The sequence below is a fragment of the Capra hircus genome, chromosome 5 (assembly GCF_001704415.2).
Source record: "Capra hircus breed San Clemente chromosome 5, ASM170441v1, whole genome shotgun sequence".
NCBI classification, from domain to species: domain Eukaryota; kingdom Metazoa; phylum Chordata; class Mammalia; order Artiodactyla; family Bovidae; genus Capra; species Capra hircus.
The window spans coordinates 104,540,129-104,551,372 of NC_030812.1; the positions used below are offsets into that span (position 1 = coordinate 104,540,129).

The 11,244-nt window shown below is 45.9% G+C and overlaps 1 protein-coding gene across 2 annotated transcripts in view; it reads left to right on the forward strand.

Moving 5' to 3' along the window:
• Positions 1–10,932, forward strand: part of C5H12orf4 (chromosome 5 C12orf4 homolog) — a 38,998-nt gene extending 28,066 nt beyond the window's left edge. For both annotated transcript variants that reach the window (XM_005680983.3, XM_018048613.1), the window contains 5 exons: positions 551–625; positions 4,789–4,991; positions 7,688–7,745; positions 8,451–8,518; positions 9,689–10,932. In XM_005680983.3, the coding sequence (XP_005681040.2) occupies positions 551–625; positions 4,789–4,991; positions 7,688–7,745; positions 8,451–8,518; positions 9,689–9,781 (497 nt within the window). In that variant the 3' untranslated portion in view covers positions 9,782–10,932. The remainder of the gene's footprint in view (positions 1–550; positions 626–4,788; positions 4,992–7,687; positions 7,746–8,450; positions 8,519–9,688) is intronic.

Below are 11,244 nucleotides of genomic sequence, written 5' to 3' on the forward strand. Positions count from 1 at the left end.
GTATATAGTGTCAGATAAGAAGTGACAGATTTCAAGGATGGGCTGAATATCAAATGATTCCTGGTGCTACTAACCATTAGCCTGTCATCCTGAACAAGTTATATCCTCAACAGTGACTCAGATTCTAAAAATAGAGATGGCCACCCCACAACTGCCTGATGAAGTTATTTTATGTATAGGTAACTTAGGGCCCTGAACTGCCCAGATGAAAAACAGAGCCTTGGCAAGTCTTGTGGTCAAGACCACAGAATGTGGAATCTGAGTGTGTGGATTCCAGACCTGGCTCTACCACTTACCTGCGCCTCCTTCTTTAAGTGAATTAACCCGTCTAAGCCTCTGTTCTCACATGTAAGATGAAAAGGGAAGAGTGTTGTGGTTAGAGGAGTTTTGTAAGAATTGAGAGCCCATCCGTGTACAGCATGTGGCGGACCACCTGGTACCTGGAGATCCTTAGTAGGTCTTTGCTGTCGTCGTGGTTGTTGGGGGGACAGCAGTAGTGTGTTCTCATACATTAACTCTGTTCTCTCATGTTGCATTATCTTATGAATAGATTCTGGAAGCCGAAATGGAGGAAGTGATGATAAGACTAAAACTGCAGATAGAAACTATTTAAATATTTTACCTGGTGAGTATTATTTCACTTGCAGTTTTCTTGTAATCACATGCATTGAAATCACAGATTTGAAACACAGGTTCTTTTGGTGTACATTATACAGGTTGTCAAGTGTATCACCTTAGAACTCTGTATCTCTGTAGATACACTGTCACAGTGTCCATCAACTAAATCCTTATTCTTATACCAGCCCTGAGTTTTCCCAGATGCGTACAAGAAAAATGCCTCAAGCTGTTGCGTAAGTTCTTATTACTTGCTATGTGACACATTGTTTCTTAGTTTCTTAAATGAGCCAATAAATCATTTTTCTTCTGACATATAAACAAAAGTAAATAGAGATGTAAATAATTGAACACGCAGGTCATCTGATTTAGAAACTTTTTTATTGCCGTCTCCCCATAAATTTTCCTGTCTTCCCTTTAAATCTCCTGTGTGACTCTTGGGAATATCGCTTACCAACTGAAGGTTCAGGCCCTCGGTGCTCTTCCAGATGCCATGCCCTCTGATAACCTTCAGCAGTGTTTGTAAGACAGGGTGCAACAGGAAGGCCCATCTGTGGACATTGTGTCAAGTCTCTTCAGCCGCATGTCGCAGGTGCAGGTTGTCTGGCCCCATTTCCTTCCCCAGATTTTCGACGCCAAGGCCACATTCCACGCAATCCTGGTGCTCAGTCCTCTCCCGGCCAGCTAGCTTGTGGTTGTCAGCTTCCGAGTGCACGCCCACCTCAAATAGCCCACCCTGGTGGATAATGCTAAGTGGTGGGAATTGCGTCACCATGAGGTGGTTCTCCACTTTGTGGAGCAGGAAACTGTCCTCCTCTCCATCTAAAAATACCTTCATTGAGACAGGATTTATCTTATCTCTCTTCGTAGGTGCATAATTTAAATCACCTATATTCTATGGCTTTCTTAAAATGTGTCACCCTTATCTGTTCCGGAGGCACCGATGTCTGATTTTTTTTTAACTTAACTCTTTACTGCTGTGTGTATTTTCCCTCTTGGTCCTTCTTGGAAAAAGCTTGAGGTGAGTATCTGGCTATTACTAGTAAATCAGGAGACTGTGCTATAAGTCAGCATCAGAGGAGGAGGAGTAAGGGTCAAGTGAGCCATGCTGGTAGCTTCTGAGTTTCCATTTGGGAAAAGCTTGCCAGCCTAGCCAGGAAGGATACAGGAGATTAGAAGGGTCCATATCACAAAATGCTTCTCAATTTCAAAGTTACGGAGAAAGAGTTTGATTTATGTCTCTTTTAACCAGTGAGTTTGTTTCGTCATTATCTAATTACTTGTAGCTTGTATCATCTTAAGAATTAAACATCAGCTTCTTTAATTCTTAAAACAGCTTTGTAAGGAAAGCAGTCAGGCATTATTTTTCCCATCTAATTCATGAAGTACAGAGGATCCGTAAATTGAATTGATTTGCCCAATCACTCAACCAGTCAGTGCTAGACGCCAGATCTTCTTAACACCCATTCTGGTCCCTTTCCCTGCCGTTTTCTGTTATTTCAATCACCGCTGCCAGCGCCGAGACCCCCACGATCCTCACGGGTAAAACGAGGCCCAGGACAAGTCGTCGGAGGTCAGATGAAGCAGTGCCAGCCTGGGGCTCAGGAACACCTGACTTGCGCACTAAGTCAGTCGTCAGCCCCTGTGCTGGCTGTGCAGGTTCAACATGGTGACTCCCATCGCCTAAGCCATCAGCCAGAGTTTGAAAGATGGGACTTCGTGGGACCTGCCTGGTTTCTGATAAGCAGTCTGCGTCTCGTGTTGCCTGCCAGGGAAATGGCAGCCGTGCCACTTCTTGCCAAACAAGTTTTTTTTTTTAACGTTTCTTTTGTCTAGTTTGGCCTGTCACTGGCCTTTCTTTAATTTCTTTTACTGCTTATCTAGTTCTTGTATCAAAAGTCAAAGGAAAAAGAAAGCCAGACTTTTGACTAGGGCCTATCGGTGACACAGCTTATGTATACTTGTAACTGGAAATTGTTAAACACTGTGCCAACGTGTGTTAAGTACTTTAAACATAATCTGTGTTTATAAGTAAATATAAAGTAAAATCCTAAGATAAAGACCTTGAGGCCAGGATGAGCGGAATTTGTGGGGATGTGGGTTAGTGATGGAAGACTAGGTTCCACAACAGCAGGACTTTCCTCGAAGAACATCTCAGAATTTCCAGTGAGGCAGGTGTGTTTATAAAAGCTTATTTTTATATATTTTCTGTTTATTTACATTGACAGAAACTGCAGAATATAAAAGCCAATGGCTGGCATGGCTACCTAGGAAATGGAGTGATTGTAGAAAGCCTGGATGTTAAGGCTTGATGAAACAAGCTTTCGGTTGAAGACATTGGATTACCATTCAGCAAACCAGAGTTTACCAAGTACCTTCTGTGTACCAGGTCCTGTAGCTCCATGAGCTACAGACAGAACGGTATACGAGAGAGACAGAAGTCCTTATAGTCACGGCATGTAAACAGTGGTACTCTCTTTAACCTCACAAACAGATAACAAAAGAATTTCAGTGCTCAAGTGAAAATTAAACAGAACAATGTGAAAGAGAGTTAAGTGAGGGGTGAGGGAGTCCTGCGTCAATCAGATGGGTCAGTCAAGGGAGACTTCTGGGAGGAGGTGACTTTTGCTCTGAGACGTGATTGGTGAAAAGCAGTCATCTGGACAGGAGCCGTGGGGGAGGGGCCCTCAGGAAGCAGACCTGGATCAGGAACAAGCCCTGTGTGTGTGAAGACCTTAAGGAAGGCCGTGTGGCTGGGGCAGGAGGAAAGGGTGAGACAAGAGGATATAGTTGGGGTTTTTTCCGAGTGTCGTGTGAGCCTTTTGGACCATGTTAAGTGGGAGAGTGATATAATCTGATCTAAACTTAAACTCATTTCAACTGTACGTGTGGATATGATATGTTGGTGGGCAGGAATGGGAATAGAGTGGTTAATTCAGAGGCTGTTACCGAAACCTAGGTGATTAAGATGGTGCTGTGAACGAGGGTGATAGCAATGATAATGGAGTGCTCAGGCTTGAGATGTTTGTTGTAGATCACTTCATGGCACATAGAAGGAGAAAAAATGGAAACAGTGGCAGAGTTTATTTTCTTGGCCTCCCGAATCACTGTGGGCAGTGACTACAGCCATGAAATAAGACACTCACTCCTTGGAGGGAAAGCTGTGACAAACCTAGACAGCATATTAAAAAGCAGAGACATCACCCTGCCAACAAAGGCCCATATAGATAAAGCTATGATTTTTTCCAGTAGTCATATACAGATGTGAGAGTCGGACCATGAAGAAGGCTGAGCACCAAAGAATTGATACTTTCGAATTGTGGTGCTGGACTGTTGAGAGTCCCTTGGACAGCGAGGAGATCAAACCAGTCAGTCTTAATGGAAATGAACCCTGAATTTTCGTTGGAAGGCCTGATGCTGAAGCTCTAATACTTTGGACACCTGATGTGAAGAGCCAACTCACTGGAAAAAGACCCTGATGATGGGAAAGACTGAAGGCAGAAGGAGAAGGGGGTGGCAGAGGAAGAGAGAGCATCACGGACTCAATGGACGTGAATTTGAGCAAACTCCAGGGGATAGTGGAAGGCAGGGAAGCCTGTCGTGCTACAATCCATGGGGTCTCAAAGAGTTGGACGGAGCTTAGCGACTGAACAACAACAACACTGAAAATAGTTGGTGGCGAATTGGATTGGGGAGGATGTCCTGAGAAAAGGAAAGTAATGAAGGCCAATTCGTGTGTTTCTGCCTTTGCAGCTAACGGAAGGAAACTGGGCCCCTAAACTGAGATGGAGAAGAGCAGATGCAGGGTGTAGGGGAGACAGCTCTTCAAGTAGCCTGTCTTGACATGTTGGTTTTGAGTGAATTAGGGCACTGTGAGCATTTACATCAAAATTGTGATGATGGGCACTCGTTTGATTTACTCACTGCTTGGTGGTCTCTTCATACCAATGCATGAACCTAAGATGAGTTCGGCCATCACCTCTCTTTCCCATCACCTTCTTTCCAAGGATTAACTGGTGCTAATTCTGTTTGCTTCCTGAGTTCCACACAGGTCCCTGATAAACTCCTCCGCTGGGTTCAGCACACTGGCTGCCCGTCACAGTCGTCTCTGAAGCCCACTAGTGAACACTCTTTGTGTTTCTGAAAGTCACGACTGTTATCTGCTGTTCACAGGAGAATTTTACATCACGCGGCACTCTAACCTCTCAGAAATACATGTCGCATTCCACCTTTGTGTGGATGACAACGTGAAATCAGGAAACATCACTGCTCGGGACCCCGCCATCATGGGGCTCCGAAACATCCTCAAGGTTTGCTGTACCCACGACATCACGACCGTCAGTATCCCCCTTCTGCTGGTGCACGATATGTCAGAGGTGAGCAGGTGGGAAGAGTGCCGGCGTTTTCTGAGAATGTGGCAACACTGTAGAATAAGCATCATCCGCTTTACATTTGTGGAGAAGGCATGGCACCCACTCCAGTGCTCTTGCCTGGAAAATCCCATGGATGGAGGAGCCTGGTGGGCTGCAGTCCATGGGATCGCTAAGAGTCAGACACGACTGAGCAACTTCCCTTTCACTTTTCACTTTCATGCATTGGAGAAGGAAATGGAAACCCACTCCAGTGTTCTTGCCTGGAGAATCCCAGGGACGGGGGAGCCTGGTGGGCTGCCATCTCTGGGGTCGCACAGAGTCGGACACGACTGGAGCGAATTAGCAGCAGCAGCGGCAGGTTTACCTCCACATTTGTATTGGCCTAGACTACCACTAAAATTACTTAGCATTCTCCGAGTAGGCATTGACAGGCAATAGAAAGAGATGCTTGCTCGTTGGCAGGAAGAAGCCAGCCCCCTTTTACCAGGTTCTCAAGGACACTGTTGCTATAATGCACATGCTGGCGGCTTCTACAACTAAAGTGTGGCACAATTGTTCGCTCCTTTTGCTATGGACTATATTTTACGGTTTTAAATTTTAAAAAAAACTCTCTTTCCATGACTGCTTTCTCTCGTGCTTTCTTCTCTCCCCTCCATGAAAGCTAGTTAGAGGGGATAAGTTGTGGACATAATACAGAGGTTAAATCCAACCTTAGTAAGAGAGTCTGGAGGAGCGAAACAGCCTCCAGGCAGACAGGTGCCAGCCGGTCCTTCCGGGAGAGCCCATGGCCAACGGGGTGAAGGGCCCATATCAGCAGCACAGTGCTGCTGGTTTTGAGTGGCATTGTTTAAAAAGCAAAATGGCTAGCCGGCAAGGACAGATTGTGAAAGAAGGGTGCTCACTCCTTGATTATTAAAAGTTATTTACCAGAGTAGCAGATGTGTGTAAACCCTCTTACCGTAAAGAAACAGTGCAGATTTTATGTTGTACTTTTCAGAGTGACTGAGTCCCCGCTTAGACTCATCGTATTCAGGAGGCCTCACTTTAAATGCAGTTCTCTGTATAAACACACACACAGCTCGAGTCCATGTAAGACAAGGTGGTGGTTTAGATGATTTCCCACTGACCATCCGTTTGTGTTTTTACCAGACATGCACCGTTTTGATTAAGAGAACTCTGAGTCCATTTAATGAGAGGTGCGCCCGTGTTCTCAGTCTCAGCCTCAGTGGTACCTGATACGGCAGTAGGGAGTGACTGACCAACGTGTGGTGTTTTCTTTCCTTCCACTGTCGCTTTATAACGTTTCAGTCCCACCAGGAACTGTTAGCCATCCTTCTCATCACAAACCAGCCCATCTATAGCAGAGTCTTTGGGGAGGAACAAAGAAAGTTTGTGACGTGGTCCAGCCCCACGAAAGTATCCGGACATGCCTGCAGCTGGACTCCTGGTTAACCAGTTTATAAAAATGGTTCTATGTAGGTGGGAAACAACCTCAAAGGCAGCATTTCCAAAAGTCACCAAGTTCGGCCTCACTCCCAGACATCTGACACTAGCAGTGTGCCCTCTCCCACGGTGTAATGAAGGTTTCATGTCTTAAATCGGGACGGCCAGCTGCAGGACATTAAGTCTGCATCCAGAGTCCCGTTTTAATTCACAGTGGTATATCAAGCCGCACTCCTCCCATCGGTCGTGTTTAAACATCCATTCAGGTCACAGAGTCTACCCTGCAAACTCAGACGACACTGCCCAGGATATAGAGGCGGTGTTTGCCTTAGCTTTCACGAAAGGGTCCCACAGCATTTCGTCTCTTGTTTTCGTCCTGTGACAGACACGCTTGCCACACTCACGCCCACACTGCAGCGCATGTGAGGTGACACCACTGTCGGAAATGGTCCTGTCCTGGGGTTGATAAAATGAACTGCAATTTAAAAAAAAAAAAAGGAAAAAATAATCCATCGGCCAGAAGGAAGACATCCTGCTCTTAGCAGTTCTATCCCTGTAGACCTTTGCGATCTGAAGACAGTGTCATCCTGGAATCAGTCTAACCTGACAGACGGGGAGTGAACCTGCAGGTCACGAACCCCGAGTTCCTGACTCTTCCTCTTATTTGTGCTGTGAACTTGTTGACTCGTTTGGGACTCACCAGGTTTTAGTTGTAATGGTTGTGGTAGACGTAGATGATGATCTTTGTTTTTAACTTTTCGTTGTTATTTACTCACTCAGCCACGTCCGATTCTTTTGCGACCCCCTGTACTGTGGCCCACTAGGCTCCTCCGTCCATGGGGTTTTCCAGGCAAGAATACTGGAATGGGTTGCCATTTCTTTCTCCAGGGGATCTTCCTAACCCAGGGATCGAAAACCCACGTCTCCTGCATTGGCAGGCGGATCCTTTACCACTGAGCCATCCGTGAAGCCCTTCTAACCTTTCTTAGTGTATAATACACCTCGGGAAGAGCACACAGAAACATAGATTGCACGTTCCCCGACTGACCACCGACATCAGCAGGGCCCAGGTGATGAAGCAGAATGGCACCAGCCAGCACCCAGGCTCTCGTCCAGCCACGTAACCCACATTCTCTCCACTGCTCCCTCCACAAACGTAGCCGCCGTTTCCACTTTGAAAAGCACAGGTTAGTTAGGTATTTTTTTCCTGCAAAGTCCTATCAAAATCACATGATTTATTTTGTTTCTGTTTTTAGGAAATGACTATACCATGGTGCTTAAGGAGAGCGGAACTTGTGTTTAAGTGTGTCAAAGGTAAGATACCACCTGATATTTAACAACAAGGACCTGTATTTCTTCCTCGAAAATCTTGACAGTCGAGCAAACCAGGTGAAAGAACTGGACTGTGCCCCAGTCATCTGGTGCCCCAGTTAAATGGTTTAATGAGCAAATCCTTCATAATGGACTTTTTAACCTTTTCCAATCACAAAATAAAATCTCCAGCCATCTTTTTTGTTTGTTTCGGGTCACGCTATGCAGTTTGTAAGATCTCAGTTCCCCGACCAAAGCTTGAACCTGGGCTGCAGCAGTGAAAAGCACCCAGTCCTAACCATTAGGCCACCAGGGACGTCTCCAACCCTCTTGAAATGCAACAATATTTGAACATTGATAGAACTTACTCTCAGCTACCTTTCATTTTCCCGAAAAGAAAATAGAACCACATGTTTAAGGAATCTTTAATGACCTGCTTTGGCTTTGTTGTGTGGAAACAAAATAGAACTCGAGAAATGATCATTCCAGGTGTTTTGACAGCACTGTGTGAAACCGTGCTGGTGTGGAGAATTAAGGATTACAGAAGTGTATCTGGCCCTCAGTCTTAGTCTCTCCCACAGGGAAGTGGGTACCTAAAACGTGAAGACAGGTAGCCTGACTGTAAACATCCAGTTTACTTTCAGTAAAGGACAGGTAGGCTTGAAGACCAAAACTCATCATTCAGCCACGTTTGTTGCTCTGTTCCAGGTTTCATGATGGAAATGGCCTCGTGGGACGGAGGGATTTCTAGGACAGTGCAGTTTCTGGTGCCGCAGGTGTGTTACCTGGGTAGATCTCAGCCCCATCCAGCTCTGCTGTAGTATTCCTTACAGACGTGGCTAGGCACACTGCCCTGCACACAGCATGGTCATCGTTGTTTAATCTCTCAGTCACGTCCGACTATTCACGACCCCATGGACTGCAGCCCGCCAGGATCCTCTGTCCATGGGATTCTCCAGGCAAGAATACTGGAGTGGCTACCCACCGAGAAAGTTTTAACTCACTAATGTTCACAGAAAGAACAGTAGGGAAACAGTGGGGAGGGAAGCCCCGCCCTCATCTCGTTCAATTCATTTCAGTTTAGTCGCTCAGTCGTGTCTGACTCTTTGCAACCCCATGAATCGCAGCACACCAGGCCTCCCTGTCCATCACCAACTCCCGGAGTTCACTCAGACTCGCGTCCATAGAGTCGGTGATGCCATCCAGCCATCTCATCCTCGGTCGTCCCCTTCTCCTCCTGCCCCCAATCCCTCCCAGCATCACAGTCTTTTCCAATGAGTCAACTCTTTGCATGAGGTGGCCAAAGTACTGGAGTTTTAGCTTTTAGCATCATTCCTTCCAAAGAAATCCCAGGGTTGATCTCCTTCAGAATGGACTGGTTGGATCTCCTTGCAGTCCAAGGGACTCTCAAGAGTCTTCTCCAACAAATGCTCACGGCTTTCTGTGTTTCAGAGGGAGAAGTGTTTGGAGCCATCAAGGCACTCCGTTTACTGTTGAAAACATTAGCATCTACCACTCAAGGGTTCTTTGATTTAACCCAAAGCTGAACTTGACTCTTCTTTCCGTTTTTTCCCCCACATTTATGTTATATAGAGTCTAAAGAGTTCATAAAGGAGGACACGAGCAGGAAACGATTCTGTCTTCTGTGTAGAATTCAGCGCAACGAGTGGTACTTTTATCTCTGATTACACTAGTATTATTGAGGGCTTTTTCTGGTAATCAGGCTTCCTGCTTGGCGGCCACAGTGTGGGTTCTCAGAGAAACGCCCCTGCCCAGAGCCATGCAGTCGAATCAGTTCCCAAAGATGAGGTTCTCACATTCCACCTCGTGTCCAGAACTACTTGCATTACTTCCATATTTTAAAACACTTTAAACATTTTTTAAAAATCACTGATAGTTTAACAAATGCAAACTCTTTTTTTTTTTTTTTTTGTTACCTCTTACAGAGTATTTCTGAAGAGATGTTTTACCAACTTAGTAACATGCTTCCCCAGATCTTCCGGGTGTCATCGACACTGACCTTGACCTCCAAGCACTGAGCCCCCACAGATCAACACGCTGAAGAAGATGCTGGGATCCTGTCAAGATGCCCAGAAAGAGAACTTGCAACCCAAATCCCATCATGATAAACGTCTGCTAAACATTCCAAAAACCCATATGTTGTACAGACTGGTGATCAGCCCCTTACTTATACATTCATTCTTAAGCTCTGTTTATGGAAAAAAAGAACGTTTTTTTTTTTTCCCTACTATCCTATCTGTGAATATTAGTGAGTTAAAACTTTCTCTGTTTCACACATGGGCATTTGATGTAGGAGATTATTCACTACAATTTCATGGAAATACTTGACTTTTCCAAAAGTTTGAATCATATCCTGGTACAAGGCTTATTAGTGAGTCACTGAGCCATGTCTCACTCTTTGTGATCCCATGGACAACAGAGCCTGACAGGCTAGAACGCTCCAGGCAGGAATACTGGAGTTGGTTACCATGCCCTCCTCCAGGGAATCTTCCCCACCCAGGGACTGAACGTGCGTCTCTTACGCCTCCTGCATCGGCAGGCAGGTTCTTTACCACCAGGGCCATCTTGGAAGCCGCAAGAAACAAAAAGCACTCTTATTGGTACGCCTGCCTACACATAATCACAGACACATTTGGCAGAGACAGTGCTTTCTCATAACACAGAATGTGTGTTGATCTACTCAAGGCAGCAACTGTCCAATAACAGCCCCGAGGAGAACACCACTCCGGGCTGGGTCCACAGCTCATTAACACTTTACAAACCCTTTTCCAAAGAGCCTGGCGGTCCCACCGAGAAGAGGGTAGGTGTTTGGCCCTTGGAGCAAGAGATTGTCTTCCAAGCACGAATGCTACCATTGCAGCTGATGCTAACACAGAGCAAGGTAGGGAGAAAACGGGGTGTGCTGGTACGGGGTCAGAGACTGCTGGGGTTCGTACTGTGACAGGTCAAATTGGAGGTGGGTGTAGTGTGATCAATAAAAGGCGTTAACATTCGACTTCTCTGGGGGTCCAGTGGTTAAGACTTCACCTTCCAGTGCAAAGTGTACGGGTCCGCTCCCTGGTCAGAAGCAAAGATCCCCCGTGCCTCGTGGCCAAAAAAACCAAAATGTAAGACAGAAGCAATATTGTAGCAGGTTCAATAAAGACTGTAAAAATGGTCTGCCTCAAAAGAAAACCAGTTAAGATTTGTGCCTATTTAATAAATTGTTTGGGATTAGCAGATGCCAGCTTCTGTGGGGGGCTGCAGTCCATACAGTCCACAAGGTTGCAGAGTCAGACAGGACTTAGCGACTGGACAGCCAAGACTGGAAAGATCAAGCAGTGATGCTGCACACCATCTCTTTTCTAACTTTATAGTTTGTGTTGGGGTATAGCGGATTAGCAATGTTGTGGTGGTTTCAGGTGGATAGCAGAGTGACTCAGCCATACATACACATGTATCCATTCTCCCCCAAACTCCCCTCCCATCCAGGCTGCCACAT